Source organism: Dermacentor andersoni, chromosome 1, assembly GCF_023375885.2.
Source record: "Dermacentor andersoni chromosome 1, qqDerAnde1_hic_scaffold, whole genome shotgun sequence".
In the NCBI taxonomy this organism is placed as follows: Eukaryota; Metazoa; Arthropoda; class Arachnida; order Ixodida; family Ixodidae; genus Dermacentor; species Dermacentor andersoni.
Window position 1 is genome coordinate 210,860,413 of NC_092814.1, and position 14,561 is coordinate 210,874,973.

The 14,561-nt window shown below is 43.8% G+C and overlaps 1 protein-coding gene and 1 non-coding gene across 2 annotated transcripts in view; both read left to right on the plus strand.

Annotated features, from left to right (window-relative positions):
• LOC129380855 (nose resistant to fluoxetine protein 6-like) overlaps nt 1-10,799 on the plus strand; it is a 38,504-nt gene extending 27,705 nt beyond the window's left edge. The window contains exons 12-15 of the mRNA XM_055063011.2: nt 1,571-1,691; nt 5,309-5,495; nt 8,467-8,609; nt 9,489-10,799. Coding sequence (XP_054918986.2) covers nt 1,571-1,691; nt 5,309-5,495; nt 8,467-8,609; nt 9,489-9,836 — 799 coding nt within the window. The 3' untranslated portion in view covers nt 9,837-10,799. The remainder of the gene's footprint in view (nt 1-1,570; nt 1,692-5,308; nt 5,496-8,466; nt 8,610-9,488) is intronic.
• TRNAT-CGU (transfer RNA threonine (anticodon CGU)) lies at nt 6,967-7,039 on the plus strand. Its single transcript has one exon. It is a non-coding gene; the product is annotated as a tRNA-Thr (tRNA).
• Nucleotides 10,800-14,561: the final 3,762 nt, after the last annotated feature.

The window sequence follows — 14,561 nt, forward strand, 5'->3', positions numbered from 1 at the left end:
CTTAGAATTACAATGAGAATCCTGCAATAAGGTTGAAACGAATTTTCAGAAATACACAACAGATCTCCGAGGCTGATAGAAGGCTCTAACACACGCCCACACATCAAGCTGGGCCCTCCGTCCGCCTCGGTGCCAGCAGAAACTCCGGCTATGCTGGTTTAAATCACTTCACTACGTCTCACAGAATCGTGTCCCACGTAGAAGACGCCGTTTCATGCTAAATAGTCTGCGTTAGCGTGAGAAAAAAAAACACGCACACCAGAAACAGCCGCCGAGCGTACACCGGCAACGGCATACAACACGGAGCGGTCTTCCAAGCCCGCATTCCCACTGCTCATAGCGCCACTGCCTAGGCAATGTGGCGGCGCCCATGAGGAAGCTCTCTATAGTGCGACAATGAGCTAACGCTTGATGTGCCAAAAGCTTTAAATACGATTTGACGCTATGTCATCTCTCCCTCTCCGGCCAGACTGTGACAGAATGAAAGCAAACTATAGGCATACGTTTCACGGTGAAAATCGCTAATCATAAGTCCGAGATGGCAAGAGCACGTTGCAAGAACGTGTATCGCGCCGATGCGTAATAATCAACTGTTTGCCACGCCCGATGCGTACCGAAAGCTTCAACAAGAGTAAAAAGGTCGCTTCGCTGTCTGCCCCCATTGGGCCTAGTCGCGATTCGTGTCAGTGGCCGTGCTATATTTAGCTTATTGTATATTCGCCATTATCGCGCCTATCTGCCTTTCTGCGCAGTCTTTTGGGCGATCAGTGCACGGTTGAGTTCAGATTGCGACGGACTAATATGCCATTTTAGAAATAGGGAAACGAAAGTTAGGAGCCACTGTGAGCTAGGCGTACGAAAGAACGCAATATGAGTAGAAGGGAATGCAAGCGGGATTTATATTTTGAGCAAGCTAAATCACTCGGGGAAATTACTTCTAGAACTCCCTAAAACTCCGATAGCTTCAGTTTCTCTTAGTGATTGTCAAACACGATATACTCAGTGATAGTTTTAGTGACATTCAGCGCGTTCGGTAATCGTGCCTTTTCGCTTTAGCTTTCTTGTGCGGTTTATGTAGCGGCAACGTATGCATTACGAAGGGTTCTCGTTTACCCAAACCTTCTAAAACTTCCAAAGCTGACCGGAAAGCAACTCGAAGCAAAAAAAGCTTACATGGACATAGGTAAAATCGAATACGTGAGCCTTTATGTCACCTATCTGCAGATGTAGCGAATACAATGGATGAGAAGAAAATCGTGTTGCAATGCTTTTTTTCTTTTCTGATAATTCAGTGTTGTTTCCTATCATGCTCGTGCTTCCTTCTGGCCAAATGAATGGCTTTGTCATAAACGCTGCAATTATCTGTCGCTTTGCACCCTTTATTGTTAGCCTTCTTTTGGCAGGGTGGCCTTGAAAGAGCTCTTATTGCGTCTAAGAAGTGCCAGTAACACAGGAGAGATTTCGAGGCTCCAGTTTATGACATAACAAACCAAATACCAGAGCACAAAGCTACTTTGATGAATGGAGGTAGTATGTGACAGTTCTTATTTTCATCATCTTTGTCTTATAGGCGCCTTGTAGAAACTATTGAGCTGGTCTACTTCCGACCCTTCACACATGTTGCGACGTACATTCTTGGTGTCGTTACCGGATACTTGGCGTTACAGTACGGGAACGTGAAAATTGGCCTGGTAAGTAATTTTTATGATTTTATTGTGAGGACCGCATTTATGAGACACTAGGCGTCATTCGTGTCTAAAAATTGAAGCCAAAGGAGGACGAACAGCTGTCAAATGAGTCAGCGATTTCGGTGCAACAACAGCTAATTTCCGGTCCGGTGTTATTTCTTTCTTTTAACAAACGTGTGAGTATACGACCCATTGGCATTATGAACCAGCTATTTTTTTTCCGCCTATCCATAGAATTTGATGCAAATATAGGCCACTACCACCATGATAAAAGATATAAATGAAAGTTGGAACGTGTTTGAACACTGTGCATACAAATTACACCTCCATCAGAGCGCATTTACTTACAGTTTGATAAAGAAAGCACCAACAGCAAATTAATATGCCGTCATTAACAGCTTACTTCAGAATACAACGACCCAAAGTGCATATCAAAGTACGCACATGGTACATCACAAGTTAGACGCTCGTTCAAATAAACGCACAGTTACAGTGGGTCAAAGAAAAACGTTGATAGAAACATTTCCGACAGGACATATAAAAACTTAAGACACAGTTCTCGGGTATGCTACAAATACTTTTAAGGCACCAACTGCGCAACCTTACCAGCTCACTTGTCTGCAAGGCCTCAACATTAAACCAGCCAGTTATTTCGTCGTGCGTTATGAAGTTTTCCTCTTGCGAAATTTCCGACCTCATGCAGAATATTAAGGGAGGCGAGTACCGCTTCTGCGCTGTCCGTCTCTGCTGTGGGGACACGGTACCAACAGTGCCAATAGAGGAAGCAAGACATCTTCATTGATGTCTGACAATCCAGACGGCACGTATAATTTTGTTAATTGTAGCTATAATCATATGTTTCGAACTAATCGGCAATCACTTTTGGCTTAGTGTTTTACTATACCCGTTAGCACACATGTACGCAGTTGTAGAGATGTGAGCCTAAATTGCGCGCGCTGTCTCCCGCAGAGCATGGGGATCAAGGCGCCACTCTTAAAGAGAAGGTTTGTCTGATACAAGACCTGCGCTGTGTACTGCGCTGTGTAGGCGTTTTCTTTCCCTCCGTCTATGTTATTTCGCGATGCCTAAGTCAAAGAGAAAAATAAGTGGGGGAAATAAATTCCGACATATATTTTCCCCCATGTATACGAGCCACAGATTAGAAAAAAACGATTTCACAGAGACTGTACAAAATACGCTGCAGACTTCAATTAGATAGTTTACAAATGCAATAAAACTACAGGTGCATATTCACGCTAGCAGTATATTTTCCAACCGCCGGCCTAAATTGTTCCCAAGAGCTGGCCAACGCGTTGGTCAACATATTTTTCGCTAAACATCCTGTCATGCTGCATAACAGCGTTGGCAAGAAGAGCAGTGTCACGTATACCTCGTGGCCCACTTTTGTTGACCAACGCTGTCGCCCATTTTTTGTTGCATCGGCAACAAAAATGGGCAACACCGTTGCAAGTCATGGTAACAGGGGCATATCTATTCTATGGTTCCATCGCGTTACTTGCATCACATGCTGCAACTCGTCCCTAAGATTTATCTTTTGCTTCGTTTTATTCTTTATGGTTCGGTACACTTTTCGCGTATCGCGTAATAAAGTCGCATTTGCATTCTTCCTAATTTGTCATCCTGGCTGTGCTTCCTGTGCTTGCTGTGTAGACACAAAAGCTGATGAGGAGGGTCGCGGGTCTAATCGCGTTGCAATCGACACCACTAGAAATTTCGATATGGCCAAGTCTGCAAAATTCGATATAACTCTGCTGGGTAAGTTCTACAAAGCCGGTATCTTTCAGTGATCGACGAGTTAGGCTTGTGCACGCTTGTTGCTGTAGGCGCAAGCACGCCGTGAAAGCGACATGCAGAAATCGAAACGACCCGTCGCCGGAAGAGACCGGCGTTGGAAGCAGCTTCTCTCACTCATGGCTTGCATCATCACGGGACACTGCATACAAAGCGTGCGTGCTTGCGCTGCGTACTACGCAATAAAGCTTCGAGCAGGAGGCCAGGTCTTCAAGCAAACGATAATACAAAAGTACGGGTGTTTGAGCTTGCCGTTACGTAGTCACTTTCGACAGTTTATCTCAATAGACGACATCGTGCGTCTTTCATTTTGTCTCTCATGTTTCCTACAAAGCCACCGCTTTAAGAAAGGAAATCTGTACCTTCTGGTTCTCTTGAATAATGCTGGCCTATTAATAATTAGGTGCGCTTGCGCAAATTATAATTGAGTATTCAGAAATAATAATATTGTGAAAATGAGAGTACAATATTATCTCAGAGATATTTTGTTTCTGCGAGGGTGTTCGTACACAATATTCAGACGGGTAGTCCAGTCGCCTATTCCTTGTGCTCTCGTCGTTGACAACTTGTTCTGGCCCGCGCTTGGACTTCCGGACTAATAATAACGGAGCCTTCTACATAGCCTTATCATCTTAGCGAGCCTTAATAAAACAATATATAGGGTGTTTCACGTAACTTGAACCAAGGATTAAAAAAAAAAAAGATGGTTAGCCTCAGTTGAACGAAACTACGACATATTGTTTGCAGTCACATGGCGCTCCTTAGAGTATTTTTTATATTGCCCTTAATTTAGATTAGTTATGCGACATTATTAACATTCCTTTTAGGGTTAAGTGCGTTTAGTTTCGTTGTAGAGGGTTTCAGAAATGACCGATCCAATTTTTGGTGGCAATGTACATGCTGCGTGTTGATTTTTTGCGAAGTTTAAAGAAACCTGGCGATATATGAAATAATATATCACGTGACTGCGCCCGTGTGCTATCGTATTGCAGCACTCTCAATCGTGGTTCGTGCGAAAGAACCGCGCCAGCGGATCGTGGTGAAGTAAGCGGCCGCGGCTCTACGCGTCGGCTTTACAGTGCGTCGGCATCTTTGGCAGCACGCGGAAAGCAAGCGGCGTTGTCCCAGACAATCGATAGGCTCGAAGAACGGTTGACAGCGCTGTAATACGATAGCGTATGAACGCAGTCACGTGGTTTTACTTCATATTTCAGGGGCTTTCTTTAAACGGGAAAAAAAAAAAAGACACCACGCAGCATGTACAGGCGCCGACAAAAGTGGTATACTCCACGCAGCGGGAGCCGGAGCAGGGGCACACTGCATCGCGACGCCATCTACATTGACACGAGTCAAGCGACATGCTTGCCGATAATAAAGCGCACCCATTGGCTGTCTCGATCCCAGATGCTGCCTGTAGATGGCGTTGCGATGCAGTTTGCCTTTGGTAGCATATGCAGTAACTCTAGTTTGCCGTTGCTCCGGCTCCCGCTGCGTGGAGTATACCACTTTTGTCGGCGCCTGTACGTTGCCACAAAAAATTTGATTGGTCGTGTCTGAACACCCTCGACAACGTAAAGAAACGCACTTGGTCCCAAAGTGACTACTAATGATTTTGTATAATTCATCTTAGTTAATCAACTAATTAAACGGAATATAAAAATTATCTTGACGAGTGCTTCATGACGTCAAACAATATGTCGTTGGTGTCACCCAGCTGCAGTAAACCCCTTTTATTTATTCTTCGGTTCAAGTTACGTGAAACACCCCGAGTACATCATCGTAATCCAGAACTCTCAAAATATGTGCAGGTTATGCAGCTAGCTCAGTGGGTCATATCACTGGCACTCACCGGCTTCGTGCTGTTCATCACCCTGCCATGGAATCGAGGCAATCCACCAGATGACATCACGACGGCCATTTACTCCGGTTTTCATCGTCTGGTCTGGTCAATGGGCCTCGTCTGGCCCACGTTTGCCTGCGCCACAGGTCGAGGAGGTGAGGACGGACGTGGTCTCGGCGTGATATACCCTGTGTCTTATCTAACGTTACCCAAGCTGTTAAAAGGGGAAAAAAGCAAAGAAAACGCTATGCAAGATATAATTATAAAGCCTGCGGTGCTCGTTCGTCTAGGATCCGATGAACGAACGCCGTAGGTCTTATAACTGCATCTGTTGTCATGTTCCCTACTTCTTTTTTTTTTCTTCCAACAGCTTGGCTACCGTTAACTGGGACACCTTATAGATGCACCTGACGACAGAAATCCTTTAGCAGCATTTGTGTAGTAAATTGCGGACGTATCGGTGTCAGCTGTTCAGCAGCATTAGTTAATAAATCTACACTTGAGATCCGCAATCAAAGAAGGAGGTTGATGTGCTGTCCCATGTTGCTCACGATTCTCAAACTAACTTAAAGGGACACTACAGTGAAAAATGATTTCTTCTGCATCAATAAACTACCTTTCTAGAACACCACAAACACCACTCTTACAATGCTAAGACGTTTGGTAAGGCAGAAAAAGCGCAAGAATTAAATACGGGTGGCGACGCCTACTTGAGTTCAGGCACCTGGTGGCTGTGACGCCTTGGATTTTGATGGCGTCTTCTGGTGCCTACTAATTATATATAGCGGTACAGACTGACTACATTGTGTTCTAAAGGAACCACATATTAAACATGGCAAGTTTCGGGAACCTTTACTCAGCCAACGCGGCCCAAATGCGACAACATACTTTGGAATTCCTGACGTCACGCTGACGTACCGGCGTTGGGGTATCGGCGCGAAATTCAAATACTGATACTTGGACCTTCATTTTCTCATCTAATAATCAAACTAATTTTTTTATATGACTGCCTGCAGGGTTCTCAAACAATGCTTCATTAGTCTAAACTGATTTATTGTTTTGCTTTAGTGTACCTTTAACTGAGACTTATTGACCTATAGACGTCTGACTGACCAGTATTAAGAGAAACGAACAAACAAATACACCAAGGACAACACGGGGGAAATTACTTGTGTTTAATAATTGAATTTAAAAAATGATAAATTAATGGCCCGGGAAAAAACAACTTCCCGCAGGTGGGGAACGATCGCCCATCTTCGCATTTCACGTGCAATGCTCTAAGCCATTGAGCTACCACGGCGCCATTTTCTCATCCATTTTCTTGGGTATTTATTTGTTACTGTTAGAACTAACCTTGGGAGTGTTAGCCAAGGCCACCACTCACAAAACCTTGGCGGCGGATGTGAAGCATCCTTACTGCCGCAGACGTCACGAGTACACGACCTTTTTGGGTGAAAGCAACTGGTCAATAAACCCACACAAGCTACTTGAAGGCATCAATGTTGCTGGATGTTGCACATCCGCCGCCAAGGTTTGTGAGTGGCGGCGCTGGCTAACACGCCCGATGGTAGTTCAAGTAGTGAAAAAAAAAACATGAATACCGAAGAAAATGGATGGGAAAGCGGTGCCGCGGTAGCTCAACTGTTTAGAGCATCGTACGCGTAATGCGAAGACGTGGGTTCGTTCCCCACCTGCGGCAAGTTGTTTTTTCATGCACCTTCATTGCCACAAATTCACCCTTCCTTTAATTCAATTAATAAGTACAAGTAATTTCCCCCATGTTGTCCTTGGTGCCTTTGTTTAATGGCTTATCATGATATGATTAATAAAAATCGGGCCCCTTGGTTAGCTCACCTTCCTCTCGTTGACCAGTATTAAGACACTCAAATTGATCAGAAAACGGAAATCGACTTTTAAGAGACACATAAGAGCAACAATAAACCCATGCTTATGGATGACGTCGTTTTTTCGATACTCTGCAGCTATTTGGAGGAAAAATTCTGGTTAAGAAAATTAAGGCTAAAGCTCTCCTCTTTCGAATTTTGTGCTCAAAGCGCAGCACCGGTACTTGATTGTGAGGCCACGGAGTGGAAGTAATTTTCTTGCGCATTAGCCAATTTTTTTTTGTTAGAAAATGTTCTCTAATGTAACTGGAATGAGTCTGCCATTATTTTAAAATATAGTCTAATCCTTATTGCTTATCGACAAGCAGTTGTTTCATCTCCCGCAAACGCTGCGAAAATTTGCGATGTTATTTGATGTTACGTGGAGCTAATGTGGGAACTTCAATGTGGTATTGCCCCGCATCATTTTCTTTTCGTTTTTTTCTGACTTACAGAGTCTCTGCTCACGTTCAGACCAATATTTTTGGTATTTAAGAAATGAATTTATTTATCTAGTTTAAATTTATATTCCTCGTTAGTGTCCCTTTAATAGCGTGAACCTCTTTACGGATGAAAGGGAACTCGGCAATGAAAGTTTGCAACTGGTAAGCTGATGAGGCTCACCTGCGGCATGTGAGGACCAACAGCAGACTTTCTTTCGTTCAGTATGATGGACTTCACTGACGGTATACTCTGTGCTGTGATCTTAGTACGGCAAGCATGTCGAACGGCAGGCTTATTTCAAGTCGAACAGCTGTGAATCGGACCGCTAGGATCGCACTCATTTCCCACAACAGTATGCCAAGTTTTATTATATGTTAATTCATTCTAACCGGGATCAAGCCACATTCTATAGGTCTGCAAGCTGCGCATTGGTTACACGATGTTTCTAAGAGTTCCACCTACAACAACGAAAAATCTTAACCGTACGCATGTCGTCGGGATTTTGCTAGGTGTAGCGAAAAAGAAAGCGTGGTACAGAGTTGACAGGAGGAAGGCAGACCTTAACGTTAGGGCTAACAGCATAATCGTAGACGTTGCAGCATTTACAGCAGTATCCTCACAGCCTTGTCTGTAGTGGGCTTGCTTGTGAAAAGCTTACAAAATGCGCGTCAGCTGCCACACAATTGTTTTCGGCGTGGGCGCGAGAGGTAGCGCTCAATCAATGCAACTCGTACGGAAACTACCTCACTCTCTCACTCACTGCGGATGCTGCTGTATGCTTTTCTTTTTTTTCCCGCAGGTTTGCTGAACGCCTTCTTCTCGTGGAAACCATTCTTGCCATTGTCTAGGCTAGTTTATTGTGTCTACCTCATTCATGTGCCTCTCATATACCTTCGCATGGGAATTATAAAAACGCACATCAACTTCAACGAGTTCTTTCAGGTGAGCAATGAAGGACCAGCCCATTGGACTGTATGTTTTGTTAGCGCATCTGCATTTTGTTGATATTCCGTGCCGAGCACTTGTTGTTTGCTATCACGTATTTAGCGAAGCATTTAATTCTTTTCTCCTCCTTGAGAAAAGAATGCGCCCTTGACTGAACATCTTAACTAGTTGCTTGTAAGCCCAATAAGCTAGTTTAAAAAAAAGGATATGCAATAAATTTGTAATGAGTGGCACGTTTTATGACTGTGATCGAAGATTTTCACTATAGCCCCTTGACTTCCTTATTGATTCTCTTTGTTCTTTGTTTTTCTTTTTTTTTTGCGGGCGGGCTGGGTGCAGTGGGAGGGAATAAATAAAATAAAAAAGAACAAGCATCTCGAGCATCCGGTCGCTTTTGCGGTGTGTAGCGAACGCATTTCGTGTTCTTGCATTACTGTTAATGACATTTCTAGGCTTCTATCTTTGCAGATGGTTCATACTTGTAGTGCAGGTTTTTCCGAACATGGGCGGGAAAATTTAACTTTCATTCGATGATGATGTTGATTTTTATGGCGCAAGGGCGCTAGGGCCAACTTTCTTTCGACGTTGGCTTTGGTGTTTGTTCCTATGTGCCCCTGTGATACCGTACTTCTTGCCACTTTATGTGAATATAAACCGCCCATGCATAACATGTCTGATGTAGCTGAAGGGGCTGTCCCTAGTAGGCAATGGTAAACTAGCGAACATTTCCTTCAGCCCTAATGATGCCTCCTAATTATCCAGTATATGGAATTAATTATGTGAACTTTCATGTAATTACGTACTAATATGGCACTTCATAATATTGTTCCCGGTACTCTAAATCACAAACCGATGACGGAAGCTTGTTTATTCCAGCTCACCACTGCCATCGGCCTGTTAGGCATGAGCTTGTTCCTGGCATACCTTCTGTACCTGTCCACGGAGGCTCCCGTGGCACGCTTCGAGAAGCTAATATTCGAGGGAAAAAGGAAGGATGCTCTCATGAACAGTGTCAAGAAATCTGCAGCTGCTCCGCATTCAAAAGTGGCCATTGTTGAGGTCGAAACGAGAACGGTTCCTCTGACGGACAATTTCAACAAAAAACCACAGAAAAGCCCGGAAATTACGCTCACTATGGAGGAAGATGTCAAGAAGCTGAAAATGAATGCAGGTGGCGTCGACAACCACGCTTTCCAGACTGACCCTGAAAAGTCAAAGCTCTGAAGATTCTTTGAGCACACGTAGGACTGAATGAACAAAACTAATGCACGCCTCTTGTGTTGCGCCTGGTACAGATCCATCATCTTCACATCTCTCAGATTGTGGTGGTGCAAACTTCTGCAACACAACAGTCTCAGAACATGGCATGTCTTGCAAATTAAGCTATATATAAAAAAACAATATAATTATACGAAGGCAATTATTTTCAGGTGTTTTAAGCAGCTAGGACCGCACTTCATGACATTCCTAATAGGGACGTTAATAAAAAGATTTCGGCCAAGAAGCTAGACATGGCGCCCACTTAGGAGGTAAGGTTTACTTTTACGCTGTCGCTACATTATTTCCCCTTTTTCTGTGCGTCCTGATCATGCCAGCCCATCTTTGCAGTTGAAGCTATAAATGTGTTCAGGCAGTCCCTTAGTAATCACACTTTCCTTTTGCAAATTGACATTTTTATTGATGTTGATATGAAGTCACGAGTGTGCAGCATCGGAAGCTTACGTGTAAAAGGATTTAAGAATTTTCTGTTCTTCCAGTATAGTATAAGTTACGCTGTTTTTCGTTTCTTATTTCTTTTTGTGGAAGAACTACATGTACAGCTAGTGAGAAGTAATATATGACTATTTAAATTGTTCCATCTCTTTCGTTAAAAGACCCAAGAGGTTCTACAGCGGCATTCTTGTCCTACGGCATTCCTGCATCACGCCATGACGCAGAGTTTGGCGTCAAATTGCTCGTGATTGTTCTTTTCTTGTGTGTGTATGTCTCATGTAATTTTTGTGTGCTCATATGACAATAAACTGTGCAGAAGCCGACGAAATAAGATGACGTCCATTTTCCATACCATTAGATAAATAAATCAGTCAGTTAAACAACCCATCTCGTAGTCTTGTGCGTTTGATTTTTACTCATACGCAGCAGCCTGCGTTGTACAGTAATTGGTTGAATAAAATTAGTTCTACTTGATGTGTGTCTGCCGACCTTTGAATAAACCATGCTTCCCCCCGTGTAACTATTAGCATCCGGAGTTTGTCAGGAGCCTTAATGACAAAAAGTGAACACTTTCTCTGTGTTTTGCTTAAGAAAGAGACAAAGAGAGGGAGGAAGGAACCGCAAGGCTGTCGAACAGGTGCGCACATGGTTGGCTACAAAGCACTGAGGGAGATGAGCAATGAAGTGAAGAGAGAGAGAGAGAGAGAGAGAAGGGAGAAGATATAGAGACAACCTGTGTTCTGCTCAAGGTTTCTAACTAAACAATTTACCTACAAACGTCAAGTTCCGCTGTCATCGTGTTGATATGACGGCCTTCGATTCGGTGCCACAAAATTCTATCTACCTAAAGTCGACAAGCAAATAGGCAACACCTGAAAGTAAAAAAAAAATAAAACGGAAACCAGAAGTATTACCTTTTTCTTTTCTTCAGAATAAGTTTACTGTCTTTCCTATTTGCATTTCCTTTCATCGCGCTAAGATACACTCATTTTCTTCTGATATTTTTGGACTGGAACATTCTTCCTGGTTAGTGTCTGACCACAATTTCTGTATATGAAGCACTGATGTGCATTAAAGCATCCGAAAGAGGAATATCTTTGCAAAAATTAGATGGGACACGATTCTTTCGTTTTGTTCCAAGATGCGCACCCAAATGATGGAGTCTTAAGGGACAACTTCGCCAATCATCAAATATTGTTCATATTGAAATAAAAAAGAACTTAACCGCAAGAGCAAAACCAGCTTCTGAAGCTGCCTAAGAACACAACTGAATGCGTATGTCATGAACGCATTATTCTTTAATACGTACAAAGTCTCAAACATGAAAGGTTCCTCCCGGTTTGAGCAATGTCGGGGGAGAATTCACGATACTGGATGGTCCAATGAAAACCAGGACGGATTTGGAAGAAGGTTAGAGGCATTTAACTCTCACTCATGTGTTCGCCATTACGCTACAAGGAAGAAAATTGTATCAGCCGGTATAAGGGTGGCCATCGGTTTCATCGTAGTAACAGCAGTAAACCGCTGTTACCACGACAGCAACCTCTACATTTCTGGTTACTTATACACAGCGCTACTAACTCGAAACAGAAGGGTAAGAAGCACGCTTCAGCCCACCATTCTTTTAGGGTTTCCAATACCGCGGAGTCGGAGCTTGTCTAGCTCTGCCACCTGTTCCGCCTCCGCACTCCCGCCCCCGCCATCCTGGCTCTAGTTTATTTGATAGAAACTGCAGAGAGGGATTGTCCTGTCGTCTTTCTTGTGTCTGTTGTTTTGCGCTAAACAAAGCATTCATGGATGTCACAAAGCTTCGGCAGCACTGCCCTTATATTCCATAGGATCAATACAGTTTCCGGCATACTACCGGGTGTTTCTGTGAACGCATTAAAAATGTTTGCAAATTGCTTGTCGCAGATGGCACGATTCTAGTCCATGAGTTAGTCTACTCGAAGAGACGGGCATTACTTGCACAAGAAATGGAACTGCATAATCGACTAATTAACGAAAATTCACTAATTAAGATTTTAACCAATTACCTTATGGCCCAGTGCAAGTCGCATTATCTAGCCGGGGAGTTAGCAAGGCACATCCACTTTGAGCTCATTCTCAGGATGGCACCAGTTTTGAGATATTAATTCCCGAACTTTGCGGATAAATGCATTGGCGTGCCAGTTACTTTCGTGCTTCGATGAATAAAACGACGTATTGTTACTAACTTAAGTGGAACCACAGCGCATGTTTATCGCAAGCTTGACGGCGCATATCTCGTAAATGGTGTCATCCAAACAATTATTTTCGAGTGGATATGCCTTGCAGTCTCACCCGCTAGAATTTGTAAATTGCTATATGTGCCATATGGTAATTAGTTGAAAACATAATTAGTGAGCTTTTGTTAACTTACATTTTTTGCGCAAGTAATGTCCGCCTCTTTGAGTAAACCAGCTCATGCACTAGGATTATGCCAACTGCCACAGGAAATTTAAAGAAAAAATGTAAGTGTTCGCTGAAACACAAGTTCATTTGTAGTCCTGCACAGAGCTTTCGCCGACGGGACTTCAGATCTCCCACGTGGGGACGTCAAGGTGTTGCCTCGCCGCCGCCTCCGGGCCCGCTGCCCAGAGCTGGATGCCGAGGCTGGGGCGGCGCAAGGGTTCCGGAGTTAGCACCGTGCGGGTGTTTTGTTATAGTCCCAGAGCATCAACAAGAAGAGAAGGGGTTAACCGAGGGGCCCGATTTTTATTAGTCATATCATAAGAAGCCAACAAACACTGACACCAAGGACAACATAGGGGAAATCACTTGTGCTTAATAAATGAAATGAAGAAACGATAAATTAATCCAAATGAAAGTGGATGAAAAAACAACTTGCCGCAGGTGGGAACCGAACCCACAACCTTCGCATTTCGCGTGCGATGCTCTACCAATTGAGCTACTGCGGCGCCGTTTTCCCATCCACTTTCTCGAGTATTTATGTGTCCTAGTAGAACCCTGGGAGTGTTAGCCAGCGCCACCACTCACAGACCTTGGCCTGCGTACGTGGAACGACCTTTTTGCCATAGGCGTCACGAGAACGTGATCTATTTGGGTGAATGCAATTGGTCAATAAACCCACATATGCTACCTGAAGGCATCAATGTTGCCGGATTCGAGACCCTCGTTATGTAATAAACGAGAAGAAAGGGGGTTAACCGAGGGGCCCGATTTTTATTAGTCATATCATAAGAAGCCAACAAACATAACATAAGACGCATGTCTTACGTCTGTCCCGCTGTCTTATGTACGCAGTTGCCACATAACTTTTAACATTATTATCAATTATGTAAGCATAGTAAGCGCCACACATACACACACACAGAAAGAGAAGCAGACTAGCGATTATCTCCTGAAAAGGGCAACGAGGTCACCCGATTTAACAGGTGAGAAAAAAGGAAGAGAAAAAAAAGGAAAGAGAAAACAAGAGACAAGAGAAGATGAAATCACACCCCAACACGTCATATCACACACAGAGTGCGAGCATTACAGACGCCAATTTTCGGCTGCAATTGGGTGTATATATATATATATATATATATATATATATATATATGCAGATTCAACGCCACATTAGAATACGTGGAAACCGAAGCTTTCGTGAAGCGGTTAATCAAACGCTACCAATTCGTCTATTTCATTCCTGCGTCTTAGGCGCATAGGGAGCTGGAAGCACATGTGATCTCGCCTACCCCTGCTGCGCGATGTCACACATGTGGCCATCATCTCAAAGAGGTAGTTGGCGTTTGGCACGTTATAATTATACTAGTGATCGTGGTCTAATGGTAGGAGCACCGGGTGGCTTTTCTGGAGGACGGACATTACATCCCACCATCGTGCAGATAATGCTGCTTTCTTTTTACGTGTGAGCCATTAGGCAAGACAGCAACAGCACAGTCAGGAAAGACCGGGAAGGTTCGCAAAGAAATGTTCACTTTAAAATTAATTGACCACAGTTCGAGAAAGATCAAGATGCCGGAACTTGCTCAACCGTGCAGGGTAGCAACTGCTGAAGGTTGGGCATTCTAAAAGCAGGCGTGAAAGTGTTTCGATCCACGCCTGCCCACAAGGAGGAGAGGAAAGCCAGGGTGAAAGTCTTTGCCGGCGAAGGCGATGTGCTACATTTGCGCATTGGATGCCTGACTAGCTAGTAGAATGCTTTATTGACAGGTCCATCTTCACGTCTTTTGTTCGAAGTACGCTTAA